Genomic DNA, 15,484 nt, shown 5'->3' with positions numbered 1-15,484 from the left:
CTTTGGTATGGAGACGATTTGGATCGATACCTGAAATTTTGGCGGGAATATTCCAGGGGTGCCTAATGTCCCATTAGCGCTACTTCCGGTACATGCAGGGATGTTTCGCCCCCAGACGTTTCGTACCAAATCCCAATTTTCAATTTACAATTAATCAATTATACATCACTTTTTGAAATGGTGTTTTTTTTTAATTGAAATTTTTAGTTCTGTAAATTTGCGTCGATTATAATTGGCACTGGTCACTTAACTTATAATTATTTTCCTCGTTTGCTTATTCAGATAATTGCATTATAAGAGTTTAAACACCTCCAAAAACTTAATCAGGCACTTAATTATTATTACTGAATAAATATGATTAATTATCAGTTAATACACGACTTTCCAAATAAAAATGATATAGGCTACAAGCCGAATTAAATGAATAAAATTGTTGAAAAACTATGAAAAAGAAATAAATAAATAAATTAAAAAAATGAAGACCTTCAATCAAATAAATATGTATACCTTATAGGTTAAATTATATGTAACGTGAAACGTCTCGGCGCGAGTTAATATGGTGGACTAGGTTAGTGCGGAAAAAAAAGACACTTTAAGGTAGTTTGTCGAAGTAAACCCAAACACTTAGAGGAAGTTCAAGGTGCATGTTCATCACCTGATTCATTCTACATGGGTTCGATTGACCTAAGCGAGTCGGACAATACAGACGCATGGACAGTAAAGCTGAAGGTGTGTCGGAAGTACATTACATTCAAGATCGACACTGGTGCTGACACATCTGTGATAACGTACAATTCATTGCCAGTAAAGCCCAAACTGCAGGCTTCAACAAATCAGCTGTACAGCCCAGGAGGATCAGTAGAGTGTAAAGGGATGTTCGTTGCAAAGACTCTTCACAAGAACAATGAGTTTCATTTTCGAGTGTATGTGCTTAAGTACTCTAACAGTGGTTCTAATTTGCTCAGTCAAAGTGTCGCACACCGTATGTGACTCGTTATGAAAATCGAGGAAATTCGAGATGTGTTTGGTACACATGGATGCGTCAAGGGCCTACCAGTCAAGATAACGCTGAAGCCCGGAGCCACACCATATTGCGTCACAATAGCTCGCAGGATTCTGTTTCCATTGATGCCAAAGGTCGAGGCAGAACTAAACCGAATGGAGAACGCAGGGATCATTGCGAAGGTCACAGAACCGACGGATTGGTGTGCACCCATTGTGACAGCATTCAAGAAAAACGGGGATGTTCGCTTGTGTGTTGACCTTAAGAAACTGAATCAAGCAGTCAAGCGTGAACATTACATGTTGTCCAACTTGGATGACATTGCCCCAAAGTTGAGCAAGGCTACAGTCTTTTCGAAGCTTGATGCTAGTAGTGGTTTTCACCAGATACCTCTAGCTCCAGAGAGTTGTCACCTAACTTCCTTCATAACTCCGTTTGGATGATACTGTTTTCGGCGGGTACCTTTCGGGATAACGTCAGCCCCTGAAATATTTCAGCGTCGTAAGTAGTATAAGCGGTCTGGCCGGCCGGGTCAACTGAGTGCACTTTTGGGGCTGAGGGGGATAGGGGGTTCAAGGGAGTGCACTTTTGGGCCTGGGGGGATAGGGGGTTCAACACAATGCAGGTTTGGGGCTGGGGGGGATAGGGGGTTCAAAAGAGTGCAGATTAGGGGGGTCTAGGGGATAGCTGGGTCAATTCAGTACATATAGCCCCCTAAATACGGGGGTGTGTTTACATTATACTATATACGCTGCTACTACAACCTCTTGCATCATCTTTTTTATACCTGTTGCATCATCTTATACCTGTTGCATCATTTTTTTATACCTGTTGCATCACCTGTGAGGGGGCCGTGTGTAAAAATACCATAGACTTACCTATGCATTATGACGTCATCCGGTGTATAAATACGGCTTTTCTCTGACTTTCGGCTCATTCTACTGTCAGAGCCAGCTCCCTGCCGGGGGGTCATGGATTCTACTAGAGAAAAACAGTTACATGCTCAGCGATTATTAGAATGGAAAAAAAGGGAGAGAGTCTTTATGAAAATAAAGATCGAGAATTAGAGCTTAGGAAAAGAAATGCGGAAAGATTACAGAGAAGAGCTCTACAAGAACAACAACGACAACAACAACGACAACTACGGGAGAGAGAATTAGATCAAATTCTTGGTGAAAATAAAGAGCGAGAATTAAAGCTTCGGAAAAGAAATGCCAGACTATTACAGAGAAGAGCTCAACTAGAAAAACGACAGCAACAGCAAAGGACTAGGGCGCATGAGGGGTCAAAGTTACCTATTCATTCACCACCCAAACCCAAGGCCATATCCCAGTATTATCGAGTCACAGTGAATGATAGGATACACTCTAGAAAATTTAAAGCTCAACAGGAGTTTTACACTGTGATTTTTAACGAGTTTCTAGAGGAAGAAAACAGAGGATTTGTTCGGCGATTATTCAGACACATGTTACAAACTTTCAAATCGAAAATGCAGTGTAATCCTAACGATTACCTCCGCCTGAACATACGCCACAAATCTCTGAATCAGAGATTTGGTACGAGTTTACTCAATGTAAAGATTTTAACGAGGACGTCATTTTAGACAAAATAGAAAGTGTGCAACAATCCAGAAAGGAGTTCAAACTGGGCGACGGGGGCATGGAATTTGATATGTTTCGGGTCAAGTATCCCGAGGGAAGTGGTGGCCAGAAAACCAAACATTTACAAGTGAATAAGGAGACTTTTAAGAACAATAAACAATCCATCGTTCGGATCGTCAATCCCTGGGATAAATTTTGTTTAGCTAGAGCCATCGTCGTGACTCGATTACACAGTCAAAAACCCGAACATCCAGACCCCGAATGGGAAAAACAATGGAAACGCATGAGATTAGGAGATGTAAGAGCCAATGACCAGAAGAACCAAGCCATAGCCCTCATGGAACAGGCCGAGTGTGATATCACTCAAGCTTGTGGATATGAAGAGTGGACGAATTTACAACAGGTGTTAGCTCCTCAGTATCGACTGAAAATATTTCAGTTCAAGTCTACTTCAACTAAACTCACCTTAGAGCCTATTTACAAAGGTTGGGGAGACGGAACTTATTTGAACATTTTGTTAGACGACCATCATTACGATGCCATTCTATCGATGCCGGGAGTGACGGGGAACCCCTATTACTGTGATCATTGCGACGTGGGGTACAGGACTGTCACAGAACATCGCTCCAAGTGTCCTCATCGCTGTCCCTATTGTTTAGGACAACACCCTAAATGTCCCGATGAAGGGATCAAGATTCGATGCCAGGAATGCCATGGAATTTTTAAGAACAGGACCTGCTACGAAAATCATTTAAGACCCCATAGTAAGAAGACCACCACTACTGTCTGCAATTTAATGGAACAATGCGAGAAGTGTCAGTCTTGGATACCTTAGAAATTATTCCCTCATCACAAGTGCGGAGGACAGAAACGGTGTAAGATCTGTAAGAAAATCGTCGATGCCGATCAATAGTGCTACGTACAACAGAAGCCCCAGAAGAAGAAGAAGGGGAAAGACACCTTACAGTTTTACATCTATTTCGATTTCGAATGCACTCAGGAAACCGGCATTCACATCCCTCATCTGTGTGTGGCACACCGCGTCTGTCAACATTGCAATCAGTTAGACACAGACCAGCCCTGTCCTCATTGTCAACACATGGGACCCCGTCAGCACCTATTTCAAGGACCAGACACCTTAAAGAAGTTCATGGACTGGTTATTACAACCCACTACAGGTACTAAGAATTCCTTTTTAGTACACGACGAGGCCATCGTCATCGCCCATAACTTCAAAGCCTACGACGGACAATTCATTTTGAATCACCTGGTGCATTCCACTTGCCTGAAACCTAACGTCATCATGAACGGCAGTAAGATCTTGTCCATGGAAATATGCGGACTGAAATTCATCGACTCCTATAGTTTCTTACCATTTGCATTAGCCCAGATGCCCTCCGCTTTCGGATTCGACGAATTGAAGAAAGGCTATTTCCCCCACTTTTTTCATACGGAACAGAACCAGAATTACGTAGGACCTTATCCACCGGCAGCTTTCTACAAACCGCACGAAATGTCTAACAGTGGACGACGGGCTTTTTTTGAATGGTACGAACAACAGAGGGGGAAAGTGTTGGATTTCCAGAAAGAGTTTGTAGAGTATTGTGTCTCGGACGTCGACATTTCACACCGATGCTGTGCAAAGTTTAGAACCACCCTCAAGACTTTGGTCAATGTGGACCCTTTCCAGGAATCCATCACTTTTGCCAGTGCTGCTAATTTAGCCTACCGTCGACAATTCATGCCTGAAGACACCATTGCCATCATTCCTAACCTTCATTATCAACCGGCACGACAATATTCGGCTAAAGCCTGTCGGTGGCTCACCTGGATGAGTCAACAGAGTGGATGTCACATACAACATGCCAGAAACGGGGGCGAAGTCCAGATCAGAAATTATACCGTCGACGGATACCAGGAAGCGACTCGCACCGTCTACGAATTTTACGGGTGCTATTGGCACGGATGTCCCACCTGCTATCCCAGTTTACAGACCGAAACTCATCCTCATCGGACCCAATTTACTTACCAGCAATTACACGAAGAAACCATCAGAAGGACTTTGACTTTGGAGGATATGGGGTATACCGTCCGTAGTATCTGGGAGCACGATTTCGATCAGCAAGTGCAAAAAGATGCGAGTTTACAACATTTTGTACGAGACCTGGACATTCCGGATCCTTTGAAACCTCGAGAAGCCCTGTACGGAGGCCGGACCAATGCCACCCGATTATATTGTGAGGAAGGGGACACGAGATACGTGGACGTTTGTTCCCTATACCCTTACGTGTTAAAACACAGACCTTTTCCCGTAGGGCATCCCGAGATCATCACAGACGAGTTCCAGGACGTGAGAAATTATTTAGGTCTCATTCACTGTCGGGTCTTACCTCCCCGAGACCTCTATCACCCCGTATTACCTTATCGGACGGGAGGCAAGTTATTATTTCCCTTATGTCGCACGTGTGCCGAACGACAGGACTCTACTTCTCAAGATCGATGTCAACACACCGACCAGGAACGCAGTCTCACGGGTACTTGGGTGACGACCGAATTACATAAAGCCCTAGACATGGGATATACCTTAGATCGAATCTACGAAGTGTGGCATTTTAAAGAAAGCAGTCAAGAGTTATTTGGAGTTACATGTAAAACATTGTGTTAATATCATACTAGGGGTGTGAAATTCAGTGACAGAAAAAAGTTATTGTGCCTCCTATTAATATTCAGTGTACAGTGTGTCTAATGCTTTTTTTTTTAAAAGAAAATGTACACCTACTCATCACTGTTACACATTTATGCATATATCTATATATTTACCATTGTTTTGATCCTTTTCTCTGGAGGTTCCATTGAGTCGCTGCTGACAAATCTGCGGGAAAATAATTATATAACGGTGGTATTGTGGGTCGTTCCTAGCAATGTTTTCGATCCCTACTAATCATTAGTATCCTCTTCATCCAACAATAAATTAATGACCATTGTGAACAAAAAATGTCATAAGCGACATGAAATAAATTTTAATGTCAGGATGGCTCATATTAAGCTTCGAAAGTGGAAAACATCGTCATACTGTTAACTGAAGCAACACGTCATACTTTGGTATGGAGACGATTTGGATCGATACCTGAAATTTTGGCGGGAATATTCCAGGGGTGCCTAATGTCCCATTAGCGCTACTTCCGGTACATGCAGGGATGTTTCGCCCCCAGACGTTTCGTACCAAATCCCAATTTTCAATTTACAATTAATCAATTATACATCACTTTTTGAAATGGTGTTTTTTTTTAATTGAAATTTTTAGTTCTGTAAATTTGCGTCGATTATAATTGGCACTGGTCACTTAACTTATAATTATTTTCCTCGTTTGCTTATTCAGATAATTGCATTATAAGAGTTTAAACACCTCCAAAAACTTAATCAGGCACTTAATTATTATTACTGAATAAATATGATTAATTATCAGTTAATACACGACTTTCCAAATAAAAATGATATAGGCTACAAGCCGAATTAAATGAATAAAATTGTTGAAAAACTATGAAAAAGAAATAAATAAATAAATTAAAAAAATGAAGACCTTCAATCAAATAAATATGTATACCTTATAGGTTAAATTATATGTAACGTGAAACGTCTCGGCGCGAGTTAATATGGTGGACTAGGTTAGTGCGGGAAAAAAAGACACTTTAAGGTAGTTTGTCGAAGTAAACCCAAACACTTAGAGGAAGTTCAAGGTGCATGTTCATCACCTGATTCATTCTACATGGGTTCGATTGACCTAAGCGAGTCGGACAATACAGACGCATGGACAGTAAAGCTGAAGGTGTGTCGGAAGTACATTACATTCAAGATCGACACTGGTGCTGACACATCTGTGATAACGTACAATTCATTGCCAGTAAAGCCCAAACTGCAGGCTTCAACAAATCAGCTGTACAGCCCAGGAGGATCAGTAGAGTGTAAAGGGATGTTCGTTGCAAAGACTCTTCACAAGAACAATGAGTTTCATTTTCGAGTGTATGTGCTTAAGTACTCTAACTGTGGTTCTAATTTGCTCAGTCAAAGTGTCGCACACCGTATGTGACTCGTTATGAAAATCGAGGAAATTCGAGATGTGTTTGGTACACATGGATGCGTCAAGGGCCTACCAGTCAAGATAACGCTGAAGCCCGGAGCCACACCATATTGCGTCACAATAGCTCGCAGGATTCTGTTTCCATTGATGCCAAAGGTCGAGGCAGAACTAAACCGAATGGAGAACGCAGGGATCATTGCGAAGGTCACAGAACCGACGGATTGGTGTGCACCCATTGTGACAGCATTCAAGAAAAACGGGGATGTTCGCTTGTGTGTTGACCTTAAGAAACTGAATCAAGCAGTCAAGCGTGAACATTACATGTTGTCCAACTTGGATGACATTGCCCCAAAGTTGAGCAAGGCTACAGTCTTTTCGAAGCTTGATGCTAGTAGTGGTTTTCACCAGATACCTCTAGCTCCAGAGAGTTGTCACCTAACTTCCTTCATAACTCCGTTTGGATGATACTGTTTTCGGCGGGTACCTTTCGGGATAACGTCAGCCCCTGAAATATTTCAGCGTCGTAAGTAGTATAAGGGGTCTGGCCGGCCGGGTCAACTGAGTGCACTTTTGGGGCTGAGGGGGATAGGTGGGTCAAGGGAGTGCACTTTTGGGCCTGGGGGGATAGGCGGGTCAACGGCAGGTTTGGGGCTGGGGGGGATAGGGGGTTCAAAAGAGTGCAGATTAGGGGGGTCTAGGGGATAGCTGGGTCAATTCAGTACATATAGCCCCCTAAATACGGGGGTGTGTTTACATTATACTATATACGCTGCTACTACAACCTCTTGCATCATCTTTTTTATACCTGTTGCATCATCTTATACCTGTTGCATCATTTTTTTATACCTGTTGCATCACCTGTGAGGGGGCCGTGTGTAAAAATACCATAGACTTACCTATGCATTATGACGTCATCCGGTGTATAAATACGGCTTTTCTCTGACTTTCGGCTCATTCTACAGTCAGAGCCAGCTCCCTGCCAGGGGGGGGTCATGGATTCTACTAGAGAAAAACAGTTACATGCTCAGCGATTATTAGAATGAAAAAAAAGGGAGAGAGAATTAGATCAAATTCTTGATGAAAATAAAGATCGAGAGTTAGAGCTTAGGAAAAGAAATGTGGAAAGATTACAGAGAAGAGCTCTACAAGAACAACAACGACAACAACAACGACAACTACGGGAGAGAGAATTAGATCAAATTCTTGGTGAAAATAAAGAGCGAGAATTAAAGCTTCGGAAAAGAAATGCCAGACTATTACAGAGAAGAGCTCAACTAGAAAAACGACAGCAACAGCAAAGGACTAGGGCGCATGAGGGGTCAAAGTTACCTATTCATTCACCACCCAAACCCAAGGCCATATCCCAGTATTATCGAGTCACAGTGAATGATAGGATACACTCTAGAAAATTTAAAGCTCAACAGGAGTTTTACACTGTGATTTTTAACGAGTTTCTAGAGGAAGAAAACAGAGGATTTGTTCGGCGATTATTCAGACACATGTTACAAACTTTCAAATCGAAAATGCAGTGTAATCCTAACGATTACCTCCGCCTGAACATACGCCACAAATCTCTGAATCAGAGATTTGGTACGAGTTTACTCAATGTAAAGATTTTAACGAGGACGTCATTTTAGACAAAATAGAAAGTGTGCAACAATCCAGAAAGGAGTTCAAACTGGGCGACGGGGGCATGGAATTTGATATGTTTCGGGTCAAGTATCCCGAGGGAAGTGGTGGCCAGAAAACCAAACATTTACAAGTGAATAAGGAGACTTTTAAGAACAATAAGCAATCCATCGTTCGGATCGTCAATCCCTGGGATAAATTTTGTTAAGCTAGAGCCATCGTCGTGACTCGATTACACAGTCAAAAACCCGAACATCCAGACCCCGAATGGGAAAAACAATGGAAACGCATGAGATTAGGAGATGTAAGAGCCAATGACCAGAAGAACCAAGCCATAGCCCTCATGGAACAGGCCGAGTGTGATATCACTCAAGCTTGTGGAGCCCTAGAATGGACGAAATTACAACAGGTGTTAGCTCCTCAGTATCGACTGAAAATATTTCAGTTCAAGTCTACTTCGACTAAACTCACCTTAGAGCCTATTTACAAAGGTTGGGGAGACGGAACTTATTTGAACATTTTGTTAGACGACCATCATTACGATGCCATCCTATCGATGCCGGGAGTGACGGGGAACCCCTATTACTGTGATCATTGCGACGTGGGGTACAGGAAATTCACAGACCATCGGACCAAGTGTCCTCATCGCTGTCCCTTTTGTTTAGGACACCCTGAATGTCCTGAAGACGGGAGCAACATTCGATGCCAGGAATGCCATGGAATTTTTAAGAACAGGACCTGCTACGAAAATCATTTAAGACCCCATAGTAAGAAGACCACCACTACTGTCTGCAATTTAATGGAACAATGCGAGAAGTGTCAGTCTTGGATACCTTAGAAATTATTCCCTCATCACAAGTGCGGAGGACAGAAACGGTGTAAGATCTGTAAGAAAATCGTCGATGCCGATCAATAGTGCTACGTACAACAGAAGCCCCAGAAGAAGAAGAAGAAGAAGGGGAAAGACACCTTACAGTTTTACATCTATTTCGATTTCGAATGCACTCAGGAAACCGGCATTCACATCCCTAATCTGTGTTTGGCACACCGCGTCTGTCAACATTGCAATCAGTTAGACATAGACCAGCCCTGTCCTCATTGTCAACACATGGGACCCCGTCAGCACCTATTTCAAGGACCAGACACCTTAAAGAAGTTAATGGACTGGTTATTACAACCCACTACAGGTACTAAGAATTCCTTTTTAGTACACGACGAGGCCATCGTCATCGCCCATAACTTCAAAGCCTACGACGGACAATTCATTTTGAATCACCTGGTGCATTCCACTTGCCTGAAACCTAACGTCATCATGAACGGCAGTAAGATCTTGTACATGGAAATATGAGGACTGAAATTCATCGACTCCTATAGTTTCTTACCTTTTCCTTTGGCCCAGATGCCCTCCGCTTTCGGACTCGACGAATTGAAGAAAGGCTATTTCCCCCACTTTTTTCATACGGAACAGAACCAGAATTACGTAGGACCTTATCCACCGGCAGCTTTCTACAAACCGCACGAAATGTCTAACAGTGGACGACGGGCTTTTTTTGAATGGTACGAACAACAGAGGGGGAAAGTGTTGGATTTCCAGAAAGAGTTTGTAGAGTATTGTGTCTCGGACGTCGACATTTCACACCGATGCTGTGCAAAGTTTAGAACCACCCTCAAGACTTTGGTCAATGTGGACCCTTTCCAGGAATCCATCACTTTTGCCAGTGCTGCTAATTTAGCCTACCGTCGACAATTCATGCCTGAAGACACCATTGCCATCATTCCTAACCTTCATTATCAACCGGCACGACAATATTCGGCTAAAGCCTGTCGGTGGCTCACCTGGATGAGTCAACAGAGTGGATGTCACATACAACATGCCAGAAACGGGGGCGAAGTCCAGATCAGAAATTATACCGTCGACGGATACCAGGAAGCGACTCGCACCGTCTACGAATTTTACGGGTGCTATTGGCACGGATGTCCCACCTGCTATCCCAGTTTACAGACCGAAACTCATCCTCATCGGACCCAATTTACTTACCAGCAATTACACGAAGAAACCATCAGAAGGACTTTGACTTTGGAGGATATGGGGTATACCGTCCGTAGTATCTGGGAGCACGATTTCGATCAGCAAGTGCAAAAAGATGCGAGTTTACAACATTTTGTACGAGACCTGGACATTCCGGATCCTTTGAAACCTCGAGAAGCCCTGTACGGAGGCCGGACCAATGCCACCCGATTATATTGTGAGGAAGGGGACACGAGATACGTGGACGTTTGTTCCCTATACCCTTACGTGTTAAAACACAGACCTTTTCCCGTAGGGCATCCCGAGATCATCACAGACGAGTTCCAGGACGTGAGAAATTATTTAGGTCTCATTCACTGTCGGGTCTTACCTCCCCGAGACCTCTATCACCCCGTATTACCTTATCGGACGGGAGGCAAGTTATTATTTCCCTTATGTCGCACGTGTGCCGAACGACAGGACTCTACTTCTCAAGATCGATGTCAACACACCGACCGGGAACGCAGTCTCACGGGTACTTGGGTGACGACCGAATTACATAAAGCCCTAGACATGGGATATACCTTAGATCGAATCTACGAAGTGTGGCATTTTAAAGAAAGCAGTCAAGAGTTATTTGGAGTTACATGTAAAACATTGTGTTAATATCATACTAGGGGTGTGAAATTCAGTGACAGAAAAAAGTTATTGTGCCTCCTATTAATATTCAGTGTACAGTGTGTCTAATGCTTTTTTTTTTAAAAGAAAATGTACACCTACTCATCACTGTTACACATTTATGCATATATCTATATATTTACCATTGTTTTGATCCTTTTCTCTGGAGGTTCCATTGAGTCGCTGCTGACAAATCTGCGGGAAAATAATTATATAACGGTGGTATTGTGGGTCGTTCCTAGCAATGTTTTCGATCCCTACTAATCATTAGTATCCTCTTCATCCAACAATAAATTAATGACCATTGTGAACAAAAAATGTCATAAGCGACATGAAATAAATTTTAATGTCAGGATGGCTCATATTAAGCTTCGAAAGTGGAAAACATCGTCATACTGTTAACTGAAGCAACACGTCATACTTTGGTATGGAGACGATTTGGATCGATACCTGAAATTTTGGCGGGAATATTCCAGGGGTGCCTAATGTCCCATTAGCGCTACTTCCGGTACATGCAGGGATGTTTCGCCCCCAGACGTTTCGTACCAAATCCCAATTTTCAATTTACAATTAATCAATTATACATCACTTTTTGAAATGGTGTTTTTTTTTAATTGAAATTTTTAGTTCTGTAAATTTGCGTCGATTATAATTGGCACTGGTCACTTAACTTATAATTATTTTCCTCGTTTGCTTATTCAGATAATTGCATTATAAGAGTTTAAACACCTCCAAAAACTTAATCAGGCACTTAATTATTATTACTGAATAAATATGATTAATTATCAGTTAATACACGACTTTCCAAATAAAAATGATATAGGCTACAAGCCGAATTAAATGAATAAAATTGTTGAAAAACTATGAAAAAGAAATAAATAAATAAATTAAAAAAATGAAGACCTTCAATCAAATAAATATGTATACCTTATAGGTTAAATTATATGTAACGTGAAACGTCTCGGCGCGAGTTAATATGGTGGACTAGGTTAGTGCGGGAAAAAAAGACACTTTAAGGTAGTTTGTCGAAGTAAACCCAAACACTTAGAGGAAGTTCAAGGTGCATGTTCATCACCTGATTCATTCTACATGGGTTCGATTGACCTAAGCGAGTCGGACAATACAGACGCATGGACAGTAAAGCTGAAGGTGTGTCGGAAGTACATTACATTCAAGATCGACACTGGTGCTGACACATCTGTGATAACGTACAATTCATTGCCAGTAAAGCCCAAACTGCAGGCTTCAACAAATCAGCTGTACAGCCCAGGAGGATCAGTAGAGTGTAAAGGGATGTTCGTTGCAAAGACTCTTCACAAGAACAATGAGTTTCATTTTCGAGTGTATGTGCTTAAGTACTCTAACAGTGGTTCTAATTTGCTCAGTCAAAGTGTCGCACACCGTATGTGACTCGTTATGAAAATCGAGGAAATTCGAGATGTGTTTGGTACACATGGATGCGTCAAGGGCCTACCAGTCAAGATAACGCTGAAGCCCGGAGCCACACCATATTGCGTCACAATAGCTCGCAGGATTCTGTTTCCATTGATGCCAAAGGTCGAGGCAGAACTAAACCGAATGGAGAACGCAGGGATCATTGCGAAGGTCACAGAACCGACGGATTGGTGTGCACCCATTGTGACAGCATTCAAGAAAAACGGGGATGTTCGCTTGTGTGTTGACCTTAAGAAACTGAATCAAGCAGTCAAGCGTGAACATTACATGTTGTCCAACTTGGATGACATTGCCCCAAAGTTGAGCAAGGCTACAGTCTTTTCGAAGCTTGATGCTAGTAGTGGTTTTCACCAGATACCTCTAGCTCCAGAGAGTTGTCACCTAACTTCCTTCATAACTCCGTTTGGATGATACTGTTTTCGGCGGGTACCTTTCGGGATAACGTCAGCCCCTGAAATATTTCAGCGTCGTAAGTAGTATAAGCGGTCTGGCCGGCCGGGTCAACTGAGTGCACTTTTGGGGCTGAGGGGGATAGGGGGTTCAAGGGAGTGCACTTTTGGGCCTGGGGGGATAGGGGGTTCAACACAATGCAGGTTTGGGGCTGGGGGGGATAGGGGGTTCAAAAGAGTGCAGATTAGGGGGGTCTAGGGGATAGCTGGGTCAATTCAGTACATATAGCCCCCTAAATACGGGGGTGTGTTTACATTATACTATATACGCTGCTACTACAACCTCTTGCATCATCTTTTTTATACCTGTTGCATCATCTTATACCTGTTGCATCATTTTTTTATACCTGTTGCATCACCTGTGAGGGGGCCGTGTGTAAAAATACCATAGACTTACCTATGCATTATGACGTCATCCGGTGTATAAATACGGCTTTTCTCTGACTTTCGGCTCATTCTACAGTCAGAGCCAGCTCCCTGCCAGGGGGGGTCATGGATTCTACTAGAGAAAAACAGTTACATGCTCAGCGATTATTAGAATGAAAAAAAAGGGAGAGAGAATTAGATCAAATTCTTGATGAAAATAAAGATCGAGAGTTAGAGCTTAGGAAAAGAAATGTGGAAAGATTACAGAGAAGAGCTCTACAAGAACAACAACGACAACAACAACGACAACTACGGGAGAGAGAATTAGATCAAATTCTTGGTGAAAATAAAGAGCGAGAATTAAAGCTTCGGAAAAGAAATGCCAGACTATTACAGAGAAGAGCTCAACTAGAAAAACGACAGCAACAGCAAAGGACTAGGGCGCATGAGGGGTCAAAGTTACCTATTCATTCACCACCCAAACCCAAGGCCATATCCCAGTATTATCGAGTCACAGTGAATGATAGGATACACTCTAGAAAATTTAAAGCTCAACAGGAGTTTTACACTGTGATTTTTAACGAGTTTCTAGAGGAAGAAAACAGAGGATTTGTTCGGCGATTATTCAGACACATGTTACAAACTTTCAAATCGAAAATGCAGTGTAATCCTAACGATTACCTCCGCCTGAACATACGCCACAAATCTCTGAATCAGAGATTTGGTACGAGTTTACTCAATGTAAAGATTTTAACGAGGACGTCATTTTAGACAAAATAGAAAGTGTGCAACAATCCAGAAAGGAGTTCAAACTGGGCGACGGGGGCATGGAATTTGATATGTTTCGGGTCAAGTATCCCGAGGGAAGTGGTGGCCAGAAAACCAAACATTTACAAGTGAATAAGGAGACTTTTAAGAACAATAAGCAATCCATCGTTCGGATCGTCAATCCCTGGGATAAATTTTGTTTAGCTAGAGCCATCGTCGTGACTCGATTACACAGTCAAAAACCCGAACATCCAGACCCCGAATGGGAAAAACAATGGAAACGCATGAGATTAGGAGATGTAAGAGCCAATGACCAGAAGAACCAAGCCATAGCCCTCATGGAACAGGCCGAGTGTGATATCACTCAAGCTTGTGGATATGAAGAGTGGACGAATTTACAACAGGTGTTAGCTCCTCAGTATCGACTGAAAATATTTCAGTTCAAGTCTACTTCGACTCAACTCTGTTTAGAACCTATTTACAAAGGTTGGGGAGACGGAACTTATTTGAACATTTTGTTAGACGACCATCATTACGATGCCATCCTATCGATGCCGGGAGTGACGGGGAACCCCTATTGCTGTGATCATTGCGACGTGGGGTACAGGACTGTCACAGAACATCGCTCCAAGTGTCCTCATCGCTGTCCCTTTTGTTTAGGACAACACCCTAAATGTCCCGATGAAGGGATCAAGATTCGATGCCAGGAATGCCATGGAATTTTTAAGAACAGGACCTGCTACGAAAATCATTTAAGACCCCATAGTAAGAAGACCACCACTACTGTCTGCAATTTAATGGAACAATGCGAGAAGTGTCAGTCTTGGATACCTTAGAAATTATTCCCTCATCACAAGTGCGGAGGACAGAAACGGTGTAAGATCTGTAAGAAAATCGTCGATGCCGATCAATAGTGCTACGTACAACAGAAGCCCCAGAAGAAGAAGAAGAAAGGGGAAAGACACCTTACAGTTTTACATCTATTTCGATTTCGAATGCACTCAGGAAACCGGCATTCACATCCCTAATCTGTGTTTGGCACACCGCGTCTGTCAACATTGCAATCAGTTAGACATAGACCAGCCCTGTCCTCATTGTCAACACATGGGACCCCGTCAGCACCTATTTCAAGGACCAGACACCTTAAAGAAGTTAATGGACTGGTTATTACAACCCACTACAGGTACTAAGAATTCCTTTTTAGTACACGACGAGGCCATCGTCATCGCCCATAACTTCAAAGCCTACGACGGACAATTCATTTTGAATCACCTGGTGCATTCCACTTGCCTGAAACCTAACGTCATCATGAACGGCAGTAAGATCTTGTACATGGAAATATGAGGACTGAAATTCATCGACTCCTATAGTTTCTTACCTTTTCCTTTGGCCCAGATGCCCTCCGCTTTCGGACTCGACGAATTGAAGAAAGGCTATTTCCCCCACTTT

At 42.6% G+C, this 15,484-nt stretch overlaps 4 protein-coding genes across 4 annotated transcripts; all 4 read left to right on the top strand.

Annotated features, from left to right (window-relative positions):
• Positions 1 to 2,662: 2,662 nt before the first annotated feature.
• On the top strand, positions 2,663 to 3,439 carry LOC134261645 (uncharacterized). The gene has a single exon (XM_062744064.1). The coding sequence runs from the start codon at positions 2,663 to 2,665 to the stop codon at positions 3,437 to 3,439; it is 777 nt and encodes a 258-aa protein (XP_062600048.1).
• Positions 3,440 to 3,907: 468 nt separating this feature from the next.
• LOC134261644 (uncharacterized) lies at positions 3,908 to 5,269 on the top strand. The gene has a single exon (XM_062744063.1). It carries the CDS (start codon positions 3,908 to 3,910, stop codon positions 5,267 to 5,269), a length of 1,362 nt encoding a protein of 453 aa, XP_062600047.1.
• Positions 5,270 to 9,710: 4,441 nt separating this feature from the next.
• Positions 9,711 to 10,985, top strand: LOC134261643 (uncharacterized). Its single transcript, XM_062744062.1, has one exon. It carries the CDS (start codon positions 9,711 to 9,713, stop codon positions 10,983 to 10,985), a length of 1,275 nt encoding a protein of 424 aa, XP_062600046.1.
• Positions 10,986 to 14,094: 3,109 nt separating this feature from the next.
• Positions 14,095 to 14,871, top strand: LOC134261641 (uncharacterized). The gene has a single exon (XM_062744061.1). The coding sequence runs from the start codon at positions 14,095 to 14,097 to the stop codon at positions 14,869 to 14,871; it is 777 nt and encodes a 258-aa protein (XP_062600045.1).
• The last annotated feature ends 613 nt before the right edge of the window (positions 14,872 to 15,484 follow it).

This window comes from Saccostrea cucullata, unplaced genomic scaffold (assembly GCF_032062105.1).
Source record: "Saccostrea cucullata isolate Sc308-1 unplaced genomic scaffold, CSIRO_AGI_Scuc_v1 ctg12062, whole genome shotgun sequence".
Lineage (NCBI taxonomy): Eukaryota > Metazoa > Mollusca > Bivalvia > Ostreida > Ostreidae > Saccostrea > Saccostrea cuccullata.
The sequence above is the reverse complement of the archived record's forward strand: the minus strand, read 5'-3'. Positions and strand labels throughout refer to the sequence as shown.